At 43.7% G+C, this 14,896-nt stretch overlaps 1 protein-coding gene across 2 annotated transcripts in view; it reads left to right on the plus strand.

Annotated features, from left to right (window-relative positions):
* The window catches only part of ETS1 (ETS proto-oncogene 1, transcription factor), a 125,849-nt gene that overhangs the window by 10,823 nt on the left and 100,130 nt on the right, over window positions 1–14,896 (plus strand). For both annotated transcript variants that reach the window (XM_058544823.1, XM_058544825.1), the window contains exon 2: window positions 2,293–2,374. In XM_058544823.1, coding sequence (XP_058400806.1) covers window positions 2,306–2,374 — 69 coding nt within the window. In that variant the 5' untranslated portion in view covers window positions 2,293–2,305. The remainder of the gene's footprint in view (window positions 1–2,292; window positions 2,375–14,896) is intronic.

Below are 14,896 nucleotides of genomic sequence, written 5' to 3' on the forward strand. Positions count from 1 at the left end.
AAGGTCCATGAGGTCAGGGATCTTTGTTCACCAGTGTGTCTCCAGTGCCCAGAACAGTACCTGGCGCATAGCGGGTGCATAGTAATTGTTTACTGAATGAATAAACAAGTTCCTAACAAAGGAAGCCTTCAACGTGCTTGTTGAATAATGACTGAGGTCTGTGATGACTCAGGGGATCCGTGGGGCTTTTTGGAGGAAATTGAAGGGTTGAAAGACTTGCACAAAGCAGTACTCCCCACACCTGGACATTTCCCAAAGGTATAGGTTGCCATTTAGGGCCTGGAGAGATGAGCAACTTTTCCCTAGAAATCTGATCACGCGTAATCCATTGTGTGACACAATCTGTGTTGCTGACTTTTCTTTTTCTTTTCTTTTTTTTTTTTTTTTAATGAGGAAGATCAGCCCTGAGCTAACATCCATGCTAATCTTCCTCTTTTTGCTGAGGAAGACTGGCTCTGAGCTAACATCTATTGCCAATCCTCCTTCTTTTTTTTCCCCCAAAGCCCCAGTAGATAGTTGTATGTCATAGTTGCACATCCTGCTGGTTGCTGTATGTGGGTTGTGGCCTCAGCATAGTGGGAGAATCGGTGTGTTGGTGCGCGCCCAGGATCCGAACTTGGGCCACCAGTAGCGGAGTGCGTGCACTTAACTGCTAAGCCAGGGGGCCGGCCCTGTGTTGTTGACTTTTAAGTCTTGTCCACGAGTAGATCAAAAACTCTGAAGTAAGGGTGTATGGATCAATGATGATTCATTAGGACTTTAAAACTGATTTTAAGGTTAGAAATAAGGAATGCTTCAGTAGGAAGGGAACATTGAGCTCCCTGAGACTGTCCTTACAATGTACGGTCAGGATGAGTCTAGCCTGACTTATGTCACACGCACCTTATTATTGTTTCATGCTCAGGGCCCAGCGCAGAGTCTGACACAGAGGTGACCACCGATACAGATGTTAGCATGTCCTTGGACTAGAGTACTTTGATCCTTTTCTATTCTTCAGTTTTACCACCGGGGAGTTCTTCCTGGGGGCCATTTTGCTGCCATGGAGATCAAATCCCCGGAAAACTAGAGAACAAAATCTTGATTAATGTAGCCTAGCTACCCTTAGTTATTTTATTTTTAAAAAATTATATTATTTTGGCTGCATTCTACTTTTGGGGGAAAAACATCATAAAAAGGTAAAGTTTTAGTTAAAAACAATAAGCACAGTCCTGGGATAAGTTGTCTTCAGAAGGTTTTGACTTACTTCTCAACCGTATGATATTAGTTGTCTGTGATGGTAGCCATTTGTCAGTATAATGTTATATTGCTGAGCTTCAATATGCTCTTTATTTTTCTTGAAGTGTGTCAGTGGCTTTAAATGTTAGCAAGAATAAAGGAAAAGAACAAACACACACACAGTGGAAAGCAGTTAAGTTGAAACTAAAATGTCACTCCTAACAATAGGAATTTGGCCTCTGATATATCTAGGAATTTATTCTTCTAAATCATTCAATAAAGACATTTTTTAATTTTTAGTGTTTAATACTGAATTTATGAAAGTGTGTGAACTAATGTACTTCCGAGAGTATTTAGATCAACAGAAATGTTTGCTATATGAATGATTTTCCTGATAGTGATAGCTAGCTGGAAAATCCCCTCAGCCAGAACATTCCTCCAGTGTTCCTGTCATTCAGACTTCCAATGTAGATAATAGGTCTCAACAGGACTTATTAAATAGTTTTTCTCCTTTTTTCAAGATAAATAGTGCTCAATCCCTTTTTCAGGGCTTCTCTCTATTTACCTTTGTCTTGGAGTCCTAGTTAATACGCCTCTTCAGGAAAGCTTTTTCCATCCTTCTTCTCTCCAATCCTTTCTCTGTTTATTCCTTCATCAATTAACGTTCACCACAACTGTGTATTGAGTGTCTGCTATGCGCCAGGTCTGATTGAAGGTGGAGGGAGTGTGGTATAAGGATGGGGATGTTACTGAAAAAGACCCTCAAGACCTGGTCCCTGCTCAGGAACTCTACAAAAGGATCTTTTGTAGACTCTTACTGTTTATTGTCTGCAGCATGCAGAGGCTATCCATGATCCATGCTACCTTGCAGTCAGGGGACTGCCTCTGTCTGAGGTCTGCCCCACTGTCTATGCGGGGGGTCGGTCATGTTGTTATTCTGAGTTTCACTTTCCTTCTCTGTAACACAAAGAAGTGAACTCGACGGTTCCCAAGGGGACTCCCAGTTCTAATCCTTCTGTGGTGTCTAGTCCACACATTGGTGTATCCAGTAGCTCAGTGACACTTTCTCCCACGCAGGTGGTGAAGCAGGATGAGCTACTTTGTGGATTCTGCAGTGAGTGGCCCTGCCCCTTATCCAGCAGCGCGTCCTGCAGTGGTGGTAAGTGGGGTCCCTTCCCTGCCCTCACCCCTCACCTTGCCCACCCTGCCTTCTCCTCTCCTCCCCTTGCTTCCCACGTCCTGACCTCTCCTAGGAGAGAAGCAAGAGAGGAGGAAATGTCCCTTGTAGAAGAAGCTAGGGACCCAACTCCGAAGATGGAATCAGCTCTGAATCTTTTGGAGAAGCTAAATTGTCTCTTTATCAGCTCATAAAGTAAAAATCCAAGATTGGTGGATTTGCTGAGAAAGATTTTTCGGTATGTTCGTGTTTCAGAGAATGTGACTCAAACACAATTAATGGTTAAAGCCAGTGATTTTTCCTGCTCAGGTCATTTGGTCAAGATTTTTCACATAGTGATGTACCTTGGATGTACTCTTAGCATAATTTAACTTATTTTTGGCCACATACATAAAAGCTAAATAATACAAGCTTTCTAATCACAGAATTTGAAACTGGAAATAAGATGTGATAATAAATTATAAGAAAATTTCATGAATCCTAGAATAAGAGGGGTCAAAGGAACTTCAAATGAGACTAGATCAAGAGTCTTGCCCTTAGGAAAGAGACTCTTACCCAAGCTACATGCTGATCTGTAGAAATGTTTAGATACATTTCTTATGAATGTGCTGTGTGAGACATCCTATAGCACTGTCGTTGATCAATTCCAGCGTTAAATGAACTTTTAATATTAGCAGATGTGTCATTAACTATTCCTTTTAAATTCCATATGTTTTTGCACAAAGATAGCTATCATAAACGCTGAATGTTTTTGACTCACTCTGGAAATGGACAGACAAGTTTATGGTTAACTCTTCCCATACGTTTATGGGTGTAAATGGACACCGATCGACCAGAGTTCTTTCCTGACTCCGGTCTTTGACTGTCCTGCCTGAGCAGAAGTTTTACCACCGACACCCTTAAGTTAACCATGACCTCTCACTGTAATAGTATATAGAAAGATCTGATGTGTTTGAAAATTATTTTCTGTAGTATTGAAAAACTAATTACTCAAAAGCTATTCTATGTTCAAGGGATGATTTGCATATCTCTCTTCACTGGCTGTTCTGTAACATGTTCCTTCTTTTTTAAATGGCTTCTGTTTTCATATAAACACCATTCACTATTTTAAAAAATTTAGAATCAGGAAAAAGTTGAGACTACAGTTTACATCAGAAATACGTAAAACACACACACACACACACACACACACACACACACACAAAACCAATCCAGACCAGGAGTCATTCAATTTTGGTTCGTAGCAATTGCCAAGGGACTTGCCCTTCAAGGTCATATCGGAGCTGGAGAAGTTGCCAGGGAAAGGCTCCTTCTTCCTGCTTCTTTCACACAGGTTATCACCTAAGGTCAGCATAAATTACACTAAATTTTTCTTAAAGATGATATTGTAGAGACTTGTTAAAATAAATAAGGATATTGTGATTTCAGGGCAAAATTTGTCATTGACTTGGAAAAGTAGATTAAAAAGCCAGCCTATGTTAATTCTCTTTACAAGTATTGTAATCAAATTAAACAAGATTACTAACTTGTCTAAAAAAGCAATGCCATGCAAATTTGTATTTATTTAATTTTATTTTAGAAACAAAAAATTTTATTGTAAGTATACAATTTGCAGGTATAATATTAAATTATCCTAGACAGGGTATCTGGAAATTGTATGAGATTAAAAAACCAAAATCCAAATTACTCTAAGGGCATATTTTCAACTAAAGACCCTTATCCCCAAGTGATACACTGGATAATTTTAAGGAATTTTGAATGGTTTCCACTGGTTTCAAAACAAAGAACCCATTTGTCCCCACCCTCAAGAGCCATATCTGAGAAGCATTATTAACATGTGGGATCCTTTTCACTAAGAATTTCAAAGTTGCTTGGGTAAAAGCAGAAGGTTGCATAAGGAAACTGCTAAGTCATTGTTCCAGCACTGTCACTCATAGCTTCTCTCTGGGCCTCAGTTTTTCCATCCCTGGGACTAGTTAGACAACCTTTCAGAACCATACAGCAAGCAGAAAAGTCTTTTAGCTTCTTCACATACACTCTCCCTAATAAAAATAAATAAAATTTGGGGCTGGCTTAGCGGTTAAGTGCTCGTGCTCTGCTACTGGCGGCCCAGGTTCGGATCCCGGGTGCGCACTGACACACCACTTGTCCGGCCATGCTGGGGTGGTGTCCCACATACAGCAACTAGAAGGATGTGCAACTGATATACAACTATCTACTGGGGCTTTTGGGAGAAAAAGGGGGAATAAAAAAAGGAGGAGGATTGGCAATAGATGTTAGCTCAGGGCCGGTCTTCTTCAGCAAAAAGAGGAGGATTGGCATGGATGTTACATCAGGGCTGATCTTCCTCAGACACTAAATAAATAAATAAATAAAATTTATTAGTACAAACTCAAGTTCAATATGCCGGCTCCTACAGATAACCACCAACTTTAGGCTGGGCTATAATAAACTGTTAAAGAATCTGCAAATTGTCTACAGAACAGAACCTTGGGCCACTGGCATTAGAGGATCTAGCGAATGTTACACTCTCAACCCCAACCTCAGATTCCCTGGAGCAGTGAGCACAGCTCCATTAACTTTCCCAGACAAGAAAGTCAAAGCCCCAGGCACCCGAGTCTTCTCCGTTCTGTTGGAGCCTCTCTGTCTAGAGCTCAACTAATGGGACTTAATCCAACAATCCAAGTCCTCCTGCCTGGGGCCCGGGCTCCTGATTGTATTAGAATGGGCCAACAAGAGAAGAAACTATCCCAGTTATGGGAAGTTTGACGGTGAAGGGGAACCATAAGAGCAGTGGGTTTTCAATTGAGGCTGATTTTGCCCCTAGAGGATATTTGGTGATATTTTTGGTTGTCAAAACTTGGGAGGTGGGGATGCTACTGGCATCTAGAGGCTAGAGACCAGGGATGTAGCTAAACATCCCATAACACACAGTACAGTCCCCATGACAAAGAGTGATCCAGCCCCGAATGTCAGTAGTGCCGAGATTGAGAAGCCCTGGCCTAGAGTAGCCATAAGATCAAGTTGGAAGGCAGGATGGTGCTATGTGTGTAGATTAGTCTAAACAGGTCTTTGTAACTTGTAATTTATTGCTTTCAAAAGGGAAATCTTAAAAAAGAAAAAAGGTGAGAATATATTCATGTTATGAGAGGCTCTGCTAAGCATGCTGCTTCAGTTGTTCAAGAAACAATCTTCTAAATCAGGATGCGAATATTCTCTAGTCCCTGAAGACTGCTAAATCTCAGATTCTTTATTTGTAAGTTGGAGGTAGCATTGCATTTTTGATTATTTGCTGTACCAGAAGAATGCTTAAAGCAATGGCAGCAACAGTTGTAAAAATGATGCCGACATCAGGTAATAGCCATTTTACACAGAACTCACATTATCTGCCTCAGGGTCAGTTGTCAAAAGCCGGACACACGTTTTCCCCCTTGTAAGGTCAGCCTCTCAGGAGACTATAGTGAATGAAGTGATGTCACGGCCGGTGAGGTAGAGCAACATCACTTTTGGAAGTTGTCTGGCCATTGTGTGGGAGGGGTGACATTTTCAGTTACTTATATGGGTTGTGTGCCAGGGACCCTTTCATCCTAGGGGAGGAAGCGGTCCTTCCTGTTATGCTACCTCAGCTAGCCTGTCGCGAGCCCTGGAAGTCCCTCTCGGAGCTGGCCCCTCGTCCTCTCTCGTGTGCGTCCTCTTCTCCTTCATGCCTCTGAGCTGGCAGAGCTGGGGGAGGGCAGGAATGGGAGAGATGGGCTGCTCCAGTTCTGACCAAACATGTCCCAGTCCTTGGCTACCTTACAAGCAAGGAGGATGTGTGGGGGAGTCCTCGGGATTAACGGCCCCTGGGCCATGGGAACTTTAGGAAGCTCCTTGAACTGTTCAGAGGAGAGAAGTACTACTGCCCACTCACCTCCTCTCAGAGCTCAGGCCTTTGGGGATACAGCAGTATGCCAGGGCAAGAGTGGCGCCCCAGAGGGCCAGACCACACGGAAGGCACCGATGCCCAAGACGTAAAGCGAATATTCCAAAACACTAGAATCTCCAGAAATAAGACTCTGGGTTTAGGAAACATCCCTTGTAGTTTGCGGCGGTGTAACCACTTTGAAAACTTGCCACTCTTTCACTATCTCTAAATGAAATGTGCTTCTCTTATAAATATGGTGACTATGTTTTCCGAATGGAAACAGGGTTCAGAAAGTCCAACAAAAGACTTTTTTTGACTTGTGAGTTTATTATATGAAACATTTCAAAGTTATCTGGATGGGATCACATTTATTAGACACTTAATTGCTTTGATCGTATAGAGTAACATGACATGAAATCAGGCTACTTCAGACATATGATGACTGAATAAATAGGGCAAAGGAAATATGCTGGAGTCCATGCTGGATGTCAGCTGGGGAAAGGGCAATGGAGAGGCTGTCAGCCATTGGCTGGTTTTCGGCATTGGTCTCGGTCCTTCTTTGCTGTTCCAGTGGGACTTGCGGGTCTGCCAGGCCACCTGAATCTCTAGTGTGGTGCCGTCAAAGGGGAGTAGCATGGCCTTGGGGCTCAGCTAAGTGCATTGCCAAAGTAAGTTCTAAACCACTGCCCTCAGACACAGCTTACTGTCACAGAGGCCTTAGAGACTGACCGTGGATCTTGCCAATCACTTCATGGTTTGAGCAAATCCTCTTTTGTACATTTTCTTTCTTCCTTCCATGATTGATTGATGGATTTATTTTTTGGACACATAACTCTATTTCCACCTTGTGACACTCTGGTGAGGCAGAAGGGGGACCCACCTTGTTCTGCCTCTTTTACACCAGACGTTAGACAGAGCCTTCAGCTCTGGGCCGGCAGCTGTGGAATGCAGCCCAGCCAGTTATCACGGAGAGCACTTGGGCTTTGCAGTCAGAGAGGCCTGAGTTAAATTCTGGTCTGTTATTCCTTAGCCACATGGCCTTGGGCAAATTACTTACTTTCTCTGAACCTCAGTGTTCTCACCTGTAAAACAGGCAGAGTGTAACTTACCATGTGTGGTCATTATGATGGTTCAGTGAGAAAATGCTTGTTGAGGGCCTGCCACAAAGATGGCCTCAGTTAATCCTCTTTCTCTTATGTTCACTGTCCCCTCTGTTTTTGTCTGGGCTCTTCTATTGTGTTAGACGGACACATTGGGGGAGGAGTGGAGATGATTCCACCTATTGTCCATACAAGTGTGTTGCCAGAGCAAGATGGGGCTCCTGGGGTAAAGATGAAGACATTCTTATTGAGAAACCTCCTTGCGTCATCACTACCCTGCACTAGAAACAGCTCCCTTGCCACCAGATCAAAGTTCTCTTGTAATGGGCTGGTGGTTTACAACCCCATTGTGTAAACAGACCTGGTTCTCTTATCTTGAGTAATTGCAGTTTAATTGGGCCTTCTTGGGAAGCAATTCCCTTCTTACCCAGGGCTGTTCACACACTCTTCACCTCCACCCCACATGCCTCAGGATGCGAGCCTTTGAATGTTCACAGAGGAGCCCGTGCCGTCCCTGCGCTTCTTGGGAAGGGCTTGTGCTCGTTACTAGGAAGCTCAGTGCACACACCCTTCCCTTCTCTCTGGGAATCCTGGAGAGCCATGCATGAGGTATTCGGGATTAGAGAAGTAGAAATACATGAAAAGAAATTTGGAATGTAAACGGAAACGACAAGAAATTTTCTTCTTGTTGCTTGGGATGGTGATGGCTTTACCCTTGGAGAGATTGCTGGAACATAATGTTTAGGGACACTATATATTGCTATAACTCTTAGTCACAAAAATTGAAGGAGAATAGAATGATGACATATATTTTTCCAGCATCTTAGAAGGTAGGGCTTTTCTAAGGTACTGGGTTCAGTCAGCAAAACTAGAGAATTTCAGAGCCAGACCACAATCTAGAGACCATCTCCTGATCCAGAAAATTAAGGTACTAAGAGCTTAAATGAATTGCCTGAGTTTACAAAGCTGGTGGAGTGTGGTCCAGATCTCCTGACTCCTGACTCTGGACGCTTGTTACTACTGAATTCATCTCAATCATTCTTTAGATATGTGGTGATATATAAAAACTCATAACACACTTTCATTCATGCATCCATGTGCCTTAGTTCTGGTGAATTGGCCTTCCCTGATTTAGGAAAAAAACAAAATTTCATTTTGTAGGCCGCTGAGCAAATTAGAATTACTGCCGAGTCTTTTCGCCATGGCAAGTTCTCCCAGCCATGCCCCATAATGAGGTTCTGAGTCACCTTCACCCTCCATCTCCATGCTGTGGGATGCCTGGAGCTGTCACCCTGTGGAATCAATCACTGGGAGTTTGAAGGCTTCATGCTAAGTGAGTAGAAGCAAGGGAGTGTCAAGTCCAGGTGCCCAGGATTGTGGCAAGGTACAGAGGCCCTTGGCACTTTCCAGCCTCGAGCATCAGTGCCTGCTGTGAGTGTAGGGGGCTGTGGTCTCAGGCTGACATGAGGAGCTGCAGTGTTGGGCACATCACTCCTGACTTGGTGTGCTGCCCCAGGGCCAGGAGGTGTCTGAGGTTGGCCTCTGCTGTGGTCTGCGTAGAAGCCAAGCACAGCTTTGCATTAAGAGCAGAATTTATCTGATATTCTCTGTGCTTCAGACTTTTTTCTCTCTCAGAAACCTGCAGTGTGTTGGGCCTGCCCTTTCACCAAGGCTCAAGCCCATCACTCTTATTGTTTTACAAAGAATTTCCTGGCCTTGAGTCTAAAATTAAATTGCCCTTTGAGAGTTTCCTATTTTGTCTGTTCCTGCCTCTCCTGGTGGCGGCACCGCCCTAACCCCCCTCCTCCTTGATCAGAGTCCTCAGGAGAGCGGAGGAGTATTTCTGTTTCGCCTCCTTCCCTTCTGCCTCTCAGGGGAGCCGGACAAATGTGACCTCCTGAAGCAGCTGTGCCCCAGTGTCCTTCCGAGGGCCAGATAAGCTCTGCCTAGGACTTCTCCTTAGCATCGCCAAAGAGCCCCTCCGTGACATGTCGGACAATCTTTGAAAGGAGGTGCTAGCTCGCCTCATCTTCTCAGGATGAGGAAGTCCAGACTTAATTAGAAGTCTGCAGAGTGGGTCAGCCCAGTGTGGAAAGGCAACTATGTGCAATGAAGTGAAAGGTTTTAATCTGAGAAGCTGTCCATTTGTTGCACGAAGTTTTATTGAGCACCTTCTATGCAAGAGCTCTGAGCACTGTCCAGGAGCCGGGTACTTCCTAAGTTTCACTGTTGTCTACTGAAAAGTGGGGAATGTGGTGGCAAAACAGTACTTGAGCATGGTTTTAGGGAAGAATTGAGGCAAACCAAACGAAGGCTTTAATACATTTTAAAGGGACATTGTATGTCATGAATCCAAATTATGACTGTGATGACTTTTGGTTCTACAAGCTTCTCCACCCTGGGGTGGTTCTTTACCAAATGAAGATTGTCAGTCACAAGGTCAGGAGAAAGAATGTGGATGGATCAGCAAAAAGGAGACTTGAAGTTGGAGAGGAACTTGGAGATCATTGGGGCCAACGTCTTCAGGAAGTAAAAGCTTAAAGAAGTTAAAAGACAGGCTGGAAGTTATACAGTTTCTTAGAGGCAGAGCAGGACTTGAATCCAGGCTTCCTGATTTCCAGTATTCTTTCTTCCTACTAGAGCATATGAATATCTGTGACATTCCTAGAATAAGATAGAGTTATCCCTGTGGATGGCAAACCCCAGAGCCCACTCATCCAGTGTTAACTCAGCTTTGCCTCTGATTGTAGTTTTTTTTTTTTAAGCAGCAGCATCTAGAAGTATTTTTTGTGTCTTATATGTTTATGGCCCTGTACTAAGGCTAAACCCTAGGATTCCGAAGTCAATCAAAGACAAGACAGATTTGCTCCCACAGAGTTTGTGCACTGAGTACACATAGAGAAGAATAGTAAGGAGGGAGTTAAGAAGCAAGACCTGAACATTTAAGTCTGCTTGGCTAAGAGAGAAACGAACTTGAAGAACCAATCACACATCCTCTTCACGCAGACTGCGATGTTTGCAATTTAGTGTCGTAAGAGCATGGTGGGGCAGGGAGAAGAAAGACTATGAGCAAAAGCACTGGCTGTGAGGTTTGGCAGGGGTAGGGTGGGGAGAGGTGAGGAGGTAGCAATAAAGTGATAGGCTTGTTGGGCAGAGAAGGCCAGATCCAGGTCCCCAACAGAAACATTGAGAAGCAGAGCTAAGGAGAGGTGACAGAATAGACGAGACCTTAACTGGAGGAGGAGTGATGTGGTCAGCTGTGGTGGTGGCCGTTAGAGCTGGCTTACCTTTAGAGCAAAGCAGGGATAAGCCTGTGTCCATTGTTCCAGTAGTTTCCAGACTTCCAGGGCTTCATTTCATTCGTTTCTAGGATCAGAAAGGTGAAGCATTTAGGCTGTGGGCTCATGTCCTCTGAGCCTCTTTCTGAGAGGACAGGGAGAGCAGTGCTGAGCTCTAGGTGTCTTGTCAACGTGTGTGTGACAGAGCAGGGCAAAGACACATGCTTTCCTGAGATGCCCAGGGGACCCAATCCCTCAGGCTGCCTGGCTACCACCCTTTTCTTAGCAGCCACTTGCTAACCACCCCTGGTTCTTGAAGCTCTGCTCTTGGCTTCCACGACACTGTACACTTTCCTGTTTTTCCTCCTATGTCTTTACCTGGTCCTTCTTTGTTGTCTTCCTCCTAATTTCTCTTCCTAACTACAGGCAACTTTACACACCGTTTTTGATCCTTTCTCTTTCTGTTTTAACTGCCTTTTTTTCTGGACTCTATAACTGGCCAGCCCTGGTGATCTAATGGTTAAGATTTGGCGCTCTCTGGGTTTGCTTCCTGGTCAAGGAACCACATCACCTGTCTGTTGGTTGTCATACTGTGGCTGCTGCGTGTTGCTGTGATGCTGAAAGCTCTGCCACCGGTATTTCAATACCAGCAGGGTCACCCATGGTAGACAGGTTTCAGTGGAGCCTCCAGACTCAGACAGACTAGGAAGAAGAACCTGGTCACCTACATCTGAAAAAATTGGCCATGAGAACCCTGTGAATAGCAGCGGAGCATTGTCTGACAGAGTGCCGGAAGGTGAGAGGATGGTGCAAAAAGACTGGGAAAGGTTCTGCTCTGCTGTACACAGGGTCACCAGGAGTCAGAATCAACTTGACGGCACTGACAACAAATACTCTAACTAGATCCTTCATGCTTCTAGATCTAACTTTATCCTTTCCTGTCTTTTCCTATCATGCAGCCACCTTCAAGACCCCTCCACCAAGTTGCTCTGCCATCATTCCATCTAAACCCAACCAGAAGTGAAATTGTCTTTCACCCTCTTATTTATGTACTTAAACTCACCATTTGTACTATTAGACAAGCAAGCAATCTAAGTGTTATCTTGGATTTCCCCCGTTCTCTTCATCTCCTGTCAGTCATGCCATCATGCTGATTCTTTCTTTGAGACATAGGTTATATTTCTTGTTTCCTCTTCACCTCTACACTCATGACCCTAATCCAGCTCTTTCTTCATAGCTGGACTACTCGGTGCTCAGCACTGGAACTAGGGTGAAATGAGTGAAGCCTCATGTGGGTGCAAAACTTAAGGGGTGCCCCATATCTCAGGAGTCAAGCTAAATAATATCTTACTGCAATATATGTAAAAATCAAAATTAATGAAAAACTTATTATAAAAATAAAAATTTTAAATAAAGTTAGGATTAGTAGTACTGATTTTTCCTTTTTGCCTCGGTCTCCATTATGGCTCTGTAGGGCACTGCTACTGCCTGTATCAACTTCCTCAGCTTCTGCTTCTGCCCCATCCATCCTATGATCAAACGAGTCTTTCTAGAACAATTGACTTTCCATGTCACTACCTCTAATACAACCTCTAATGCTTTTCTCTTGAAGCCAAATTCCTGTCTGGTATTCACGGCCCTCAACACTATGAGGTTACCCTGTTCCTCCAGCTTTAATTCTTACTAATTACCCTCCATTACAAGCATCCTCACTGCCCAAGAACACACCTTTCCCTCATACTTGTCACCCTCAAACAACACAGTCTTTATCTCTCTATATCACCTATTTGAATCTTTCTTATTTTTCCTTACATAGTCATACATGTTCCTTTTCAACTTTAGGTGTGTCATCATCTTCTTCGTTTGCTCTCTAGGCCCTTCACCAAATGTTCTAGGCTAAATCTTACTCAACCTTTCAGTTATTACCTTAATCTGCTTCCTCCAGGAAGCCTTACCTGCTGCTGCTCCCCTCCCCGCTGCACATCGGTACTTAACCCTGTCACATCCTCTCGCTGTAATTTCCTGTTTACTTGTCTGTATGCTCTGAAGGGTAAAGTTCATTTCTTGCTCATATTGTATTCTTAGCATCTAACATAATACTTCGTATAGACCAGGTGCATGGTATAGATTTGTCTATAAATGCACATCCATAATTCATCTAGTACTCACCATGGGACAGCAGTCACCCTTCTCGAGCAATCTGTGCTAGAGCCACACAACCTTCATGTTGCACAGGTAGGCGAAAAGGATGTCTGAAATCAACTTGACCTGAGTTAAAATTCTCTCTCCATTATTTTATTAGCTGTGTGGCCTTTGGAAATTTACTTGCCCTCTTAAAGCTTCAGTTTGTTCTTCTGTAAAGTGGAGATAAAAATACTGATCTTTCACGACTGTGGTGAAGATTAAATGTGACCATCTCTGCAAAACGCTTAGCGCAAACAACTGGCTTGGAGTGGATGTGCGATACATGTTAGTTCCTTTCAGTGATCATCTGTGGGATGAATGAGTGAGGACCTGTCAGAAGTTTTCCTTACAACTGTGACAGGGACTGAGAGTGTTGCTTGCATCTCATGAACTTACCCTCAGGTGCAGAGAGGAAAGGAAGGTGTCCACGAAGAGACTCAAACTTGTTTTGGGTGGTGCCCTTTTCAAACAATGAGGTGGGGGCTGTGCTACCCAGATTTCTGACCTGTTAATAACCTGCTTCTTTCTCTTCAACTGAGACAGTTTCATAATGAATTGGAACTGGCTATGTGGTTCTTTTGAGTAAAAATGTCATTTTCATACTCTATGAAATAGGTATTAAGTCAGTTTGTGAAATGTCTAATAAACAGGCAGGTGTCTAGGTAACAAGAGTCATGTTGCTTCCAGGAGCATCTGCCAGCAAAGACGTTTGTAGTTCATGGTAGGCCTGGTGCATAGTCTCCTTCTCATTCTTAAAAATAGGGTCCACTGGCTCCACTGAGGACACCTAAAGAGGAAATATGTCTTAAAAATAGAGTTCCACTTATAAAATAATAAATGAACTATCCCTGACAACAAAGAGCCTGGTTTGAGGGCAGGAGAGACTTTACAAAAAAAGCCAACCACAAAAACTCAGGCTGATGCTGCGTGTGGCTGTTACTCACAGGCTGTGAGTTGACTCACCATACAGCTATGTGTCATTGCCCAGGTCTGGAACCTCATCGCTTTATCCCTCGCATACTAACTGCTCTTTCTGCCTTCCGTCTCTCCCCTATACGTTATATCCAGATCATTTTCCTTCAACACCTCTTTGCACACTACACCTGGCCTTCAGTGGCCTTTCCTTAGCAGAGAAAGCGTAAACTTTAAACCTGAATTCAAGTTCTCCTTTGTTCCCACCACCCTAGTAACTACCCCCTACCTGCGTACAAGGATCCTACCTTTGCTGCCTACTGCCATCTTAGAAGGATCTGGCTCAGGCAAACCATGCACACACTGGCCCAAAAGAAGGCAGTGCCAAGCAACTTAGAGTTCTCCTTAGAGAACCATTTAGAATCAAACTGTCCTCGCTCAAGATCCTATTCCTGGCCAGCCCCGTGGCTTAGCAGTTAAGTGTGCGCGCTCCACTACTGGCGGCCCTGGTTTGGGGCTTCTCCGGCCATGCTGAGGCCGCGTCCCACATACAGCAACTAGAAGGATGTGCAACTATGACGTACAACTATGTACTGGGGCTTTGGGGGGAAAAAAAAGGAGGAGGATTGACAATAGATGTTAGCTCAGAGCTGGTCTTCCTCAGCAAAAAGAAGAGGATTAGCATGGATGTTAGCTCAGGGCTGATCTTCCTCACAAAAAAAAAAAAAAGAAGAAAAAGAAAAAGACCCTATTCCTACAACTCTGATACTTGACATTGAATTTTGAGAAAGACTCTGAAACAATATGAAAAGATGGGGATAGACATTGAGAGCACACAGCTAGTCTAGGAAATGTGTTTCAAATTGATTCCATTGCAAAGTATTATTGAAGACCTACTAATCCTTGGGATGCAAAAGAAAACCTTAATATAGTTGTTTCAGAAGCTTACAATATTAAAATACAATATCAGCAAAATGGTTTTAACCTAGAATTAAGGAAATGTTTTCTGACTGAAGCTTGATAGAGAGTTCTTGCTGATGATTCCCCTAACCCTGATAGTCTCAAAAACAAATAGCCAGCAGAACTGCCATTGCCTATTTGTATTCCCTGGTTCTCACCAGGGCCT

This window comes from Diceros bicornis, chromosome 7, assembly GCF_020826845.1.
Source record: "Diceros bicornis minor isolate mBicDic1 chromosome 7, mDicBic1.mat.cur, whole genome shotgun sequence".
Lineage (NCBI taxonomy): Eukaryota > Metazoa > Chordata > Mammalia > Perissodactyla > Rhinocerotidae > Diceros > Diceros bicornis.